Source organism: Sardina pilchardus, chromosome 17 (genome assembly GCF_963854185.1).
Source record: "Sardina pilchardus chromosome 17, fSarPil1.1, whole genome shotgun sequence".
NCBI lineage: Eukaryota > Metazoa > Chordata > Actinopteri > Clupeiformes > Clupeidae > Sardina > Sardina pilchardus.
This window is the reverse complement of record NC_085010.1, coordinates 32017858-32032857: the sequence shown is the minus strand read 5'-3', so window position 1 is coordinate 32032857 and position 15000 is coordinate 32017858. Positions and strand designations below refer to the sequence as shown.

The 15000-nt window shown below is 45.5% G+C and overlaps 1 protein-coding gene across 2 annotated transcripts in view; it reads right to left on the bottom strand.

Moving 5' to 3' along the window:
- Positions 1 to 15000, bottom strand: part of dnajc2 (DnaJ (Hsp40) homolog, subfamily C, member 2) — a 22214-nt gene that overhangs the window by 3095 nt on the left and 4119 nt on the right. For both annotated transcript variants that reach the window (XM_062518597.1, XM_062518598.1), the window contains 8 exons: positions 14845 to 14986; positions 13952 to 14032; positions 6422 to 6487; positions 6139 to 6230; positions 5578 to 5699; positions 3525 to 3674; positions 2702 to 2790; positions 2387 to 2456 (listed from right to left, as the gene is read on the bottom strand). In XM_062518597.1, the coding sequence (XP_062374581.1) occupies positions 2387 to 2456; positions 2702 to 2790; positions 3525 to 3674; positions 5578 to 5699; positions 6139 to 6230; positions 6422 to 6487; positions 13952 to 14032; positions 14845 to 14986 (812 nt within the window). The remainder of the gene's footprint in view (positions 1 to 2386; positions 2457 to 2701; positions 2791 to 3524; positions 3675 to 5577; positions 5700 to 6138; positions 6231 to 6421; positions 6488 to 13951; positions 14033 to 14844; positions 14987 to 15000) is intronic.

Below are 15000 nucleotides of genomic sequence, written 5' to 3'. Positions count from 1 at the left end.
CCCTCTGAATACGAGAGTTCACCTCCTGCACCTACACACACACACACACACACACACACACACACACACACACACACACACACACACACACACACAGTCAGATATCTGCACCTCCTGGTCACGCTCCCTCTGAATACGAGAGTTCACCTCCTACCAGGGCTGTAGTCAAGACCACCTTTGTCGAGTCCAAGACAAGTCCAAGACCAGGACCGGTCGAGACCAAGTCAAGACCGAGTCCAAAGAGGTTCAAGTCCAGGACAGACCGAGTCCAACAGACTCGAGTCCGAGTCAAGACCGAGTCCAGGACAAAAAAAAACAAGTTGTATGCATGACAGTATAAAGACAATCATTTTGGGTTATTATTTGTTGATCTAAAAACAAAAACAGTGTCACAACACCCAGGGTTTTTAAGTATAACCATTCCCCTTGGTATCACATAAATTAACTAAATTACAATATAGCTTCACTCAAGACATAGACAAGAATGACCAGTATTAGTGTACTCCAGGGCTCAACATTAGCTTTTAAAAGTGGTTGCCAACTGGGCAACCAGGCATGAGCGTTTGGTTACCAAATACAAAAAAAAGGTTGCCCCATTATTAAAGGCCTCATATTTCAGTTTACTCTGTGCACTAAAATAAGGCATACACTTTAATGTCTTGGATACATACTGTCAGTATCTACAGTAGCCTATGTTTAATGTGGTGTGTAGGGCTAATTGAGTACACATTGGTTGTGTGTACAGTAGGTGTAATTGAGTGCCTGTCACTTTAAGAAATACGTGGTGAGAGTAATTAGCTTACACAGTCTACACTAGTGAATACAATAATAGTTGTGCATAATGCTGGATGGAATCAGAGTTGCAATTAATTAACTATCATTAGATTAAATAAATGTTCGAAAATATAACAAGTTGAAGACAATCTTTTTGGGATCATAGAAGAGATAAGTGTCTTCTAATGTTCACTCATGATTTTTGTGACCACTACACGACTGACATACATGACCTGAGCTAGCGGCATGACAGGAGCTCTCTCCAGATGTAACAATTTGCCAAGGTTGCGTAGCCTTCTAAACGTTCTTCTTGACGTTAAACCCAAAAGTAAATCTAAACTAAATCCCATAGCCTTGATAGGTTAGCAACACAAATTTGAGAGATGCAAGAGAACAAATCAACTTGATATTAGCCTATTATTATGCATTGCAATAGCATCACTTAAACTAGCAGCCATGTTTCGCTGTTTATGGCACTGCTCCGCATACGTGTGTGTGAGGAAAAAAAGACGCACAGCCACAGGCTAGCTTCTGGGAGGGGGTGCCTTGCGCACACGCATGGCATGTTTATACTTCAGAAGGCTACTGGGCAACCGTTAATGTCGAGCCCTGGTGTACTTCCCTTGAATATTATAACATAATAAAGACGCCTGGACTCGGTCGAGACCAAGAACCATATTTGGCAAGACCAGTGGCCGAGACCGAGACAAGTCCAAGTCAAATACCAGCGAGTCCGAGACAAGTCCGAGACCATAAAAAACCGGACTCATGTCCGGACTCGAGTCCAAGTCCGGACTCGAGTACTACAGCCCTGCCTCCTACACCTACACACACTCACACACACACACACAGTCAGATATCTGCACCTCCTGCACCTACACACACACAGATATCTGGAACCTCCTACACCTACACACACAGTAAAGATATCTGGACCTCGCACTGGATACCAGAGTTGCCTACCAGAGATACCTCCTGCACCTACCTACCTACCTACACACACACACACACACACACACACACACACACACACACACACACACACACACACACACACACACACACACACACACACACACACACACACACACACACACACACACACACACACACACACACACACACACACACACACACACACACACACACACACACACACACACACACATCAGCACTCATTTTAGTTTTTAGTGTGTGCTGCTGCCAGTTATAAAAAATACAACAACAACGCATTAATATCAATATTTCAAAAAAGAAAATGGCAAATTAAATCGAATCGAGGATTTGGAGAATCGTGACACACAGTCAGACATCTGGACCACCTCCTCATACCTGTTAGATCTGTGTGTTCACACCGTACCGTATGACCAGTGTTCCTTTCCACACACACACAGGTGAAATGGTCCAGTACCTGTCTCTCCAGTACACACACACACACACACACACACACACACACACACACACACACACACACACACACACACACACACACACACACACACACACACACACACACACACACACACACACACACACACACACACACACACACACACACACACACACACACACACACACACACACACACACACACACACACACACACACACACCTGTTTCTCCAGTGCAGCTTTGCTCTCCTCGTTCTTCCCAGCCGCCAGCACCTCATTCAGGGACTGCAGACTGACAACAGGTAACACAGGGTGAGAGTGTGAGTGTGTGTGTGTGTGTGTGTGTGTGTGTGTGTGTGTGTGTGTGTGTGTGTGTGTGTGTGTGTGTGTGTGTGTGTGTGTGTGTGTTCCATTACAGAATGACATGCTAGTAGTGAGGGTGTATACTTGGTTGTGTGTGTGTGTGTGTGTGTGTGTGTGTGTGTGTGTGTGTGTGTGTGTGTGTGTGTGTGTGTGTGTGTGTGGTCATCATCTCACCTGACGAGCTCCAGGCGATCACACAGCTTCTCCACCTCTTCCATCATCTTCACACTCTCGGCCTCGTTATCAGCAAAGTAATTACAGTTCTACACACACACACACACACACACACACACACACACACACACACACACACACACACACACACACATTAAAACACACATTAATTCCAGTTACAGTTCTACACACACATTAACACACACTTTACAAATCACCTTGTACACACTACGGCTGTTGGAACGAATTTCGGTATTCAAATATAATTCGAATTTGTAAAACATTTATACTATTCGAATGCTAAAATTATCATTGGAATGGGTTTGAAAAAAAAAAAAGTGTTGACTACCTCTAGCGAATGACAGCTTTAGGTGCTGTGTCCACCAATCGCACCAAATGCTAGCTAACTTCTAGCCAACGAGCTAACTGAAATGGCAGCAGTCGTTCAGGACTCAGCACACTAAAATATGACTTCGACAGCCAAAAGCAGCTCATTTGGCATTTAAATAAAATTGCTAATTCCCCCAGGCTTTGTAATTTGCGTTCGGTTTGCAGCAGCGGTTTAGTATTTAGCATGACAGTGGACATAATGTAGGCTAAAACAAGTCAACTACGATGTCATAGTGGCAGTGGCAATTCATAAGCCCGTTATTACAGTGTGAGTAGATAGATAAATAGTAAATATTAAGTCAAAATTGACCATTAAATATTCGAATATAATTCGAATTTAAAAAAAAAAAATAAGGAATGAAATTCGAATGGGATAATAGAGGAAGATTGACAGCCCTAGTACACACACACACACACACACACACACACACACCTTGCATGTGGTCCTGAGTTTCTGGCGCTCCTTCTTGATGGCTTTCTTCTGCATGTCCTTCTCCTTCTTGGCCACCAGGGCGGCCTGCTTGGCCTCCTCTTCCTCCTTCTCCTTCGCCAGCCGCACCGCCTCCAGCTCCGCCTGACGAGCCTGCACACCCAACCAGCCAATCACAGATCACTACACACCCAACCAGCCAATCACAGATCACTACACACCCAACCAGCCAATCACAGATCACTACACACCCAACCAGCCAATCACAGATCACTACACACCCAACCAGCCAATCACAGATCACTACACACCCAACCAGCCAATCACAGGTCACTACACACCCAACCAGCCAATCACAGATCACTACACACCCAACCAGCCAATCACACATCACTACACACCCAACCAGCCAATCACAGATCACTACACACCCAACCAGCCATCAATTTGTACAACATACAATCATCCATCAATACATATGCGCTCAGACACTAGGGATGTTAACCGGTGACTGTTCGACCGATGGTTGACCGTATCCACGTTAGCCGACCAAAGTTGTCGCTAGTCGGTTAAAAAAAAAAAAAAAAAAAAAGAGGCATCTTTAAATTAGGCTAAAGACAGTGGACTAAACGCTAATACAGCTAGCCATCTCATTCCAAGAAGATCTTTTTTTTGCGTGAAGTTAACACATTATCCCTCACACTCAATTTTTCATAACGCCTGCTTGTAGGCTAGGCTACGTAATAAACCAATAAAAACATTTGGCACGAGGTCACAGCGGTGGCCGGTGCGTCTTTTGCAATCTGGAAGTGTGCTGTTTTATCCATTGGTTTCATCGTGTTGCAGTCTAGGCAACTTTCCGCATAAGATGGGCTTAGATTTGGAAAGACATTACATCTACATTTCAGGAAGGGTCATCAATGGTAACAGATAAGGTAATGATCATCTTTCGTTATTGTTGTTAGCACTTCCTCAAACTAAGCTGCGTCTCTTCGGAGCTGTCACTTTCATAAGTGAGCCGCGGCCATTTCAGCTTCAAATGAGCTTCTAACGCTAGACAAACGCCTTTATTTGCAACGCGATCACCTTGTACCCAAACCATTTTCGGAGCAAAGGAACCATTTGTCCTCCACTTACAAGCTCCTTGGTTTGCAAGACATGTTTGGCGCTGTAGGATTTAAAAAAGTGACGTGAGTGAAAGGGCGGCGCCGGGGCTGTGTGTATGAGCGTGGGACAGAGAGATGAGAGTTGGGAAATTGCGTGGCGGTTATTTCAAATAGCATAATTTATTTTAAACGAATCGGTTAACCGGTTTCAACCGGCTAATGAGCCTCGGTGGTCGGTCAAGAACATTTTTAGTTTTCGCCATCCCTATCAGACACCTCTATCCTCGATCAATAAAACGCAACTCAACACGGTCGTGGCGTGTTCACACTGTTGCCCTAACAGAATTAAGCTCCCAACATCCGTCTCTTTACTCGTCCATCCTTCCATATAACTACTCGCTTAATCCAGCCATTAGAGTTTAGAATTTACATAAGACGTATAACTACTCGACTAACGAATCAGAGTTTATAACGTATATATAACGTATAACTACTCGACTAACGAATCAGAGTTTATAACTTATATATAACGTATAACTACTCGACTAACGAATCAGAGTTTATAACGTATAACTACTTTTTGCGCATTCAAGAGGACAAAATTATTTCAAAATGCTAAGGAGGAAACACTGTATTAAAAAAAATACTAGAAGGCTTGCCCCGGACAAAGTCATATTATAAAAATATAGTCGCATGATAATTTCAGTGTCATATTATGACTGTATTGGGTTAGGTCAAGATGTAGAAGACCTACAGGATATAACAATAATCTTTCTGTGTGTATGTGTCTTACCCTTTATGTGTGTGTGTGTGTGTGTGTGTGTCTGACCCTTTGTATTATTTTCTGCCGGGCAACTACATGTGAAACTGGCAAATTTCCGGCTGTAGCCGGCTAATGTAAACTCAGGTAGGTGTGTGTGTGTGTGTGTGTGTGTGTGTGTGTGTCTGACCCTCTCTCTCTCCTCCTGTTCCCTCTTCTTGGCCTCCACTTTGGCCTTCTTCTCAGACTCCTTCCTGGCCTTCTCCTCCTCCTTAAACCTCTTTATCCTCGGGTCAAGGCTATACGCCGTATCTGCAACACACACACACACACACACACACACACACACACACACACACATAACAATATGTCAAGGTGTCAGAGTATCTGCCCCCCACAAACACACTTATGTATGCACTTGTGAAATACATAGCATGCGTTAGAGCCCTGCGCGGGACTGCTTTCTTCATCCCAATCCCGCCCGCATCATCAGAAATTCTGACCATTACCACCCGCTCCCGCGGAGTGTGTGTTACAGTCCCGCCCGCACCCGCAATGTATATGTTTAGTCCCGCCCGCTCCCGCGAAATTCTGATCATTTTTGCCCGCGCTGTAATAGACACGCATTGATTTTGTATCTTCTCCCGTCCCACAAGAGAAAAAAACAGCTGCTTGAATAGAAAACAGGTGTCCGAATGCAGTTCACACACACACACACACACACACACACACACACACACGTTGTGCTTACCAACTAGTGTCCGAATGCGGTTCATCTCCTCCTTCTTCCTCTGAGCTCGAGAAGCTCGATTTTGCTTCTCAATCCACCTCCTCTCATCACGACTACACACACACACACACACACGTTAGTCATGACAAATCATACCCAAATAACTGAAGAATAGCTCAAACAACAACATTTCGGCTATTTCAGGAGCATCTACTGAAAGAAAACAAGTATATGTAAATGACGTGTGTGTGTGTGGTGTGTGTGTGTGCGACGTGTATATTCCTGGTGTTTAAGGAGTTCCTACCATTCGGCCTTCTCTTTCTCCTCCTCATCCAGGTAGGAAAACTCTCTCCAGGAGTCAAAGTTGTACCTGACAACAGAAAACACTTCTCTTTACAAACACACACACACACACAGTTGTACCTGACAACAGAAAACACTTCTCTTTACAAACACACACACACCAGAAGGAGTAGAAGTGGTCCACCTCCTCAAAGGAGACACACACACACACACACACACACACACACAGAGACGTACCAGAAGGAGTAGAAGTGGTCCACCTCCTCGAAGGAGACACACACACACACATACACTAGAGCCCGACCGATATGGGATTTTGAGGACTGATACCGTTATCGATATTTGAGCGTTTCCATAGCCGATATATCGGCCGATAATCATTTTTAACCAACATAATTTAAAAACTTTCTCCTATAAAATGTTGATCAAGATGGGGCGTTATCTGTTTAAACAGGCCTAACCATCTGGTTTCCTAATAAAACATTCTTATACAGTATTTTTTAAAATTAAATAAGTAGTGTGGTCTTTTCACCTTTGATAACCACCATTGCACAAAATATTATTTTTACTTTACCTTTAACCTTTGTAAACCATGCTTGGTGTAAACAAAAAACTAAAAATTGAAGACTTGAACAAAGGAGTATGTGAGTGTTTGGGAATTAAGGTTAGCTCTGAAGACTTGTTTCATATGCTCATATTTATTTTGTGTGCCGTCTTCGTGAGCTTAATGTAACAATTTACACTCACTGACAGCACTGATAGGACCCCCATGGACAGTCTGAGCGATCTTTGTGAACAAGTCAACAGCAGATTAATACAGTAGTTAGCAAACAGAGGTGTTTTTAAGGATGCATCATACGACTTCCACCGGCTAAATTCCACTAGCTAAATCAAAGATCCTTCATTAACTCTCCCTCGCTAAATGTTAACGCAGCCTGTAACTAAATTAGCTCCCCTTATGATCAGAAAATCAACGGGATGACGGTCGGGGAGAGACAATTACAGTGCTGCTATCAATATCCTCAGTATAACCACGTTTATGTTTTACAAATACAACAACATTCAAATTAGCCTCCATGCAATGCTAACGTTCGATTTATTTTAGCATTGGACTTAACATTGTGACCAGTGGCTCTAAGATTAACGTTAGTCTACAGCAGTAAAAATCAAGCATGTCCGATAAACATTCTTGCATTTATTTAGGCTTTTAGAAGAAATGAGAATTACATTTCACGAGAAAATCATCCTACCATGAACGCACAAACCACTTCAGAAAACTATGACACGCAAACTGCAATTTGTTGTCGTTGTTTAGGAAGTAGAACTAACTAGTCAAGCAGAGTGCGTGTCTTGCAGTAAGAAGATGCGCCCTCTGGTGGAATACCACGTAATTACAACACTAGAAATGTGAATGGAGGATCAATATTCGGGTTTCCTTTATTTAATTAAAAAATATTTATCGGCCGTTATAAAATATTTATCGGCCGATACCGATAGTTTTGAAAATGCCTAATATCGGCCGATAATATCGGCCGGCCGATATATCGGTCGGGCTCTAACACACACACACAGAGACGTACCAGAAGGAGTAGAAGTGGTCCACCACCTCAAAGGAGACACACACACACACACACACACACACGGAGACGTACCAGAAGGAGTAGAAGTGGTCCACCTCCTCAAAGGAGACACACACACACACACACACACACACACACACAGAGACGTACCAGAAGGAGTAGAAGTGGTCCACCTCCTCAAAGGAGACACACACACACACACACACACACACACACACACGGAGACGTACCAGAAGGAGTAGAAGTGGTCCACCTCCTCGAAGGAGACACACACACACACACACACACACAGAGACGTACCAGAAGGAGTAGAAGTGGTCCACCTCCTCAAAGGAGACACACACACACACACACACACACACACAGAGACGTACCAGAAGGAGTAGAAGTGGTCCACCTCCTCAAAGGAGACACACACACACACACACACACACACACAGAGACGTACCAGAAGGAGTAGAAGTGGTCCACCTCCTCAAAGGAGACACACACACACACACACACACACACACACACACAGAGACGTACCAGAAGGAGTAGAAGTGGTCCACCTCCTCAAAGGAGACACAAACACACACACACACACACACACACACACACACACACACAGAGACGTACCAGAAGGAGTAGAAGTGGTCCACCTCCTCAAAGGAGACACACACACACACACACACACACACACGTACCAGAAGGAGTAGAAGTGGTCCACCTCCTCAAAGGAGACACACACACACACACACACACGTACCAGAAGGAGTAGAAGTGGTCCACCTCCTCAAAGGAGACACACACACACACACACACACACACACACACACACACACACACACACACACACACACACACACACACACACACACACACACACACACACACACACACACACACACACACACACACACACACACACACACACACACACACACACACACACACACACACACACACACACACACACGTACCAGAAGGAGTAGAAGTGGTCCACCTCCTCAAAGGAGACACACACACACACACACACACACACACACAGAGACGTACCAGAAGGAGTAGAAGTGGTCCACCTCCTCAAAGGAGACACAAACACACACACACACACACACACACACACACACAGAGACGTACCAGAAGGAGTAGAAGTGGTCCACCTCCTCAAAGGAGACACACACACACACACACACACACACACACACAGAGACGTACCAGAAGGAGTAGAAGTGGTCCACCTCCTCAAAGGAGACACACACACACACACACGTACCAGAAGGAGTAGAAGTGGTCCACCTCCTCAAAGGAGACACACACACACACACACACACGTACCAGAAGGAGTAGAAGTGGTCCACCTCCTCAAAGGAGACACACACACACACACACACACACACACACACACACACACACACACACACACACACACACACACACACACACACACACACACACACACACACACACACACACACACACACACACACACACACACACACACACACACACACACACACACACACACACACACACACACGTACCAGAAGGAGTAGAAGTGGTCCACCTCCTCAAAGGAGACACACACACACACACACACACACACACACAGAGACGTACCAGAAGGAGTAGAAGTGGTCCACCTCCTCAAAGGAGACACAAACACACACACACACACACACACACACACACACAGAGACGTACCAGAAGGAGTAGAAGTGGTCCACCTCCTCAAAGGAGACACACACACACACACACACACACACACACACACACACACACAGAGACGTACCAGAAGGAGTAGAAGTGGTCCACCTCCTCAAAGGAGACACAAACACACACACACACACACACACAGAGACGTACCAGAAGGAGTAGAAGTGGTCCACCTCCTCGAAGGAGACACACACACACACACACACACACACACACACACACACACACACACACGTACCAGAAGGAGTAGAAGTGGTCCACCTCCTCGAAGGAGACACACACACACACACACACACACACACACACACGTACCAGAAGGAGTAGAAGTGGTCCACCTCCTCGAAGGAGACACACACACACACACACACACACACACACGTACCAGAAGGAGTAGAAGTGGTCCACCTCCTCAAAGGAGACACACACACACACACACACACACACACACACACACACACACACACACACACACACACACACACACACACACACACACACACACACACACACACACACACACACACACACACACACACACACACACACACACACACACACACACGTACCAGAAGGAGTAGAAGTGGTCCACCTCCTCGAAGGAGACACACACACACACACACACACACACACACACACACACACACACACACACACACACACACACACACACGTACCAGAAGGAGTAGAAGTGGTCCACCTCCTCAAAGGAGACACACACACACACACACACACACACACACACACACACACACACACACACACACACACACACACACACACGTACCAGAAGGAGTAGAAGTGGTCCACCTCCTCAAAGGAGACACACACACACACACACACACACACACACACACACACACACACACACACGGAGTAGAAGTGGTCCACCTCCTCAAGAGACACACACACACACACACACGTACCAGAAGAAGTAGAAGTGGTCCACCTCCTCACAGGACACACACACACACACACACACACGTACCAGAAGGAGTAGAAGTGGTCCACCTCCTCAAAGGAGACACACACACACACGTACCAGAAGGAGTAGAAGTGGTCCACCTCCTCAAAGGAGACACACACACACACACACACACACACACACACACACACACACACACACACACACACACACACACACACACACACACACACACACACACACACACACACACACACACACACACACACACACACACACACACACACACACACACACACACACACACACACACACACACACACACACACACGTACCAGAAGGAGTAGAAGTGGTCCACCTCCTCAAAGGAGACACACACACACACACACACACACACACACACACACACACACACACACACACACACACACACACACACACACACACACACACACACACACACACACACACACACACACACACACACACGTACCAGAACAGGGTTTCCCCCAGAAAATGTGTTAGTTAAGGTGGTGTCTGTCCAGGGGAAGGGGGCGTCGCCGTAGCGTCCCCGCCACATCGCCGCCACTGCCCTCGATGGGGGGGGGGGGGGGGGGGGGTCGAGACCGTTGGTTGAACTGCAGCCGAGACCGAGTGACAACGGCCGAGTCTTTTAGGAAGCAAGTCTGAGTCGAGACTGAGTCTTAAAGGAGTGAAGGCCGCATCAAGACCAACCAAAGAAAGAGGTTTTCATAATTTACATCACCAAGGATCATATAACAGTTCAATTCCCAAAGGGTAGAGATTGTTGGCTACAGGAGCAGTCTAGCACACACTTGTCTAAATAACTTCTTTTCTGATTTACTTTAAGACAAGGAGGTCAGCTGAAGTAAAAAATTAGTAGGCTGTCAGCATTTCATTAATGTTGAAAATGTTGAATTTTGACACTAATGACAGCAATATACCTGGATTTCATATTCATTGTATCAGATTTAATTGAATCAGCAACCAATTAAACATCATTAACACAATTTAGACAATATTATACCTTAAAAGTTTACAACTCCAATGCAGGGCCTTTTGTATCTTTCAAAACCTTTGCACTGCTCAGCATAGCACCATAGGATATATTTTAAAGCCAGTCAATATTATAGTATTCTATTAAAACCAAGAATATTTGCAAATTGCAATGGTGGATATTTTAGAATATATCATGAAATAAAGATGAAAATGTATGAAAATGTAACATTGCGACTGTATGGTATAGTTAATGAATTGTGATTTAGTAGGCTAAAGCTGCAATTCTTTGATTGAAGCTGTAGGCCTTTATTGTGCGTGCCTGTTGCTCATATAGCCTAAGAGAGCCAGAACGTTTTTAATGCCTTTTAAAATATAATTAGCGAGATCGTACCGCATTGAACACTAATATTTTGTCACTAGCAACCAGATCTGTGATCTGTCAAATACAGTTGCATGTTCAGCTCTGAACAAAAACATCCAGGAATTATTTCTACAAAACGGAAACATGCGTCCCGCCCGGTCGGGATGAATGAAACTGGCATGGGAGACAAGAGGCTATAGTTTAAAGTTTAAACTAGCCTGTGTAAACCTCAGACAATTTACAACACGTGAATGAATAGCCGTCACAAGTTGTTGTTAGCTGTAGGCTAGATGGCACAAGTATTTGTCACAACAAATTACAAGATGCAGTGGGCTATGCATTCATAGTAGACGAGTGATTAAAAAAAGAAAAGATAAAGCGCTCAAAAGTGTTATGCCGCTCATCCCACACATTTGGTAGATTCAACGGAGAACCATTCCTGTGAGAGTCGTCAAATCTAGCTAGGTTTAGGCTATTTGTGTTCGCAGTCACTCTGAGATATGCGTGGCAGTGGCACCTGACCTGATATCAAATACTCATGCTGAATGAGCGCGTCGCCTGTGCGCATAGGCCAACTCGATTTTGAAAAAGTTTATTTTTTTATGCGTTCTACAGAGAAGGGAGACTAGCGGCTACGGTTTGGAATGACATGGAGAAAACATGACAGAGTAATACGGCGAATATCACTATACATAATATATTTATTTATTTATTTATTTATTCATTTATTTATTGAAGACGCTAGTTAAGGCGGCAGCCCTGTGTTGTTAAGGCGGCCGCCTTAGCAGGAAAGCGCTGCGGGAAACCCTGCAGAAGGAGTAGAAGTGGTCCACCTCCTCAAAGGAGACACACACACACACACACACACACACACACACACACACACACACACACACACACACACACACACACACACACACACACACACACACACACACACACACACACACACACACACACACACACACACACACGTACCAGAAGGAGTAGAAGTGGTCCACCTCCTCAAGAGACACACACACACACACACACACGTACCAGAAGGAGTAGAAGTGGTCCACCTCCTCAAAGGAGACACACACACACACACACACACACACACACACACACACACACACACACACACACACACACACACACACACACACACACACACACACACACACACACACACACACACACACACACCAGAAGGAGTAGAAGTGGTCCACCTCCTCAAAGGAGACACACACACACACACACACACACACACACACACACACACACACACACACACACGTACCAGAAGGAGTAGAAGTGGTCCACCTCCTCAAAGGAGACACACACACACACACACACACACACACACACACACACACACACACACACACACACACACACACACACACACACGTACCAGAAGGAGTAGAAGTGGTCCACCTCCTCAAAGGAGACACACACACACACACACACACACACACACACACACACACACACACACACACACACACACACACACACACACACACACACACACACACACACACACACACACACACACACACACACACACACACACACACACACACACACACACACACACACACACACACACACACACACACACACACACACACACACACACACACCAGAAGGAGTAGAAGTGGTCCACCTCCTTGAAGGAGACACACACACACACACACACACACACACACACACACACACACACACACACACACACACACGTACCAGAAGGAGTAGAAGTGGTCCACCTCCTCAAAGGAGACACACACACACACACACACACACACACACACACGTACCAGAAGGAGTAGAAGTGGTCCACCTCCTCAAAGGAGACACACACACACACACACACACACACACACACACACACACGTACCAGAAGGAGTAGAAGTGGTCCACCTCCTCAAAGGAGACACACACACACACACACACACACATACGTACCAGAAGGAGTAGAAGTGGTCCACCTCCTCAAAGGAGGCGTCGGGGCCTCCAAGTTTTGGGACGTGCTTTTTAGTCGACCACCTGTCAAGAGATGAGGTCATCAATCATCACACACCACACCAGCCAATCAGAGACAAGCAGCATCTTAAAGGAACACGCCGCCCCCTTTATGCACTTGGGTTATTCAGCGGCTCCCCTGGAGTTAGATGTGTGTTTACATCTGGAGTTAGATGTGTGTTTACATCTGGACGTCTGAGACGCGTGAGGAACGAGAAGAACCACTTCTCTTTAAAGAGAAACTAGGCAGGATTGGCGATTTCATCTCCGCTTTCGCTTTCGCTTTTCGTTTTCACTCGTTTTATGCTTGCATATCTCTCTGCAGAGCTTCCCCTACAGCTTTAACATGTATATTCATATATATATATAGGCTATATATATATATTTATAAATTGCAAGCGTGGTTCTTCTCGTTGCTCATGCGTCTCAGACTTCCAGTTGTAATGTAAACAAGGAGCGATCGCTCCCCAGACAAACTGCAAGGCTGCAATAGCAGATAGGGTCACTGGGGGCGGGAGGAAATATTACTGTTTTCGATAAAACTGGTCAGTCAAGCAAAACAACGATTTCTAAGCGATTTTATGACTATGCATAGAGTCTCTTTAAGTGTCCAATCACAAAGTAGGTGGCTTCGACTTGACGATCTACAGATGACTGCGCACCGTGGTTATTTCTGAGATTCTGATGCGTTTTCAACTCGGAGTTGTGTGTACGTCATGGTTGAAAACGTATCAGAATCTCAGAAATAACGACGCAATAAAGACGGCAGCAGGCGGCTACATCGAGCTGAATTCCACGAGTGTCAGCCAGTCAGAGGGGCATGCTTGTGTGCTCACCTGGAGTTCCTCTCGAACACAGGTGTGAAGACCTCCACGAAGTTCTCCTTGCCCTCGCTCTTGGAAGGCACGTTGTTGTCGAAGGTGGGGTCGATGCTGTCGAACGCTCTCCTACGCACGGGGTCCGAGAGGGTCTCTATTGCTGTGGACACACAC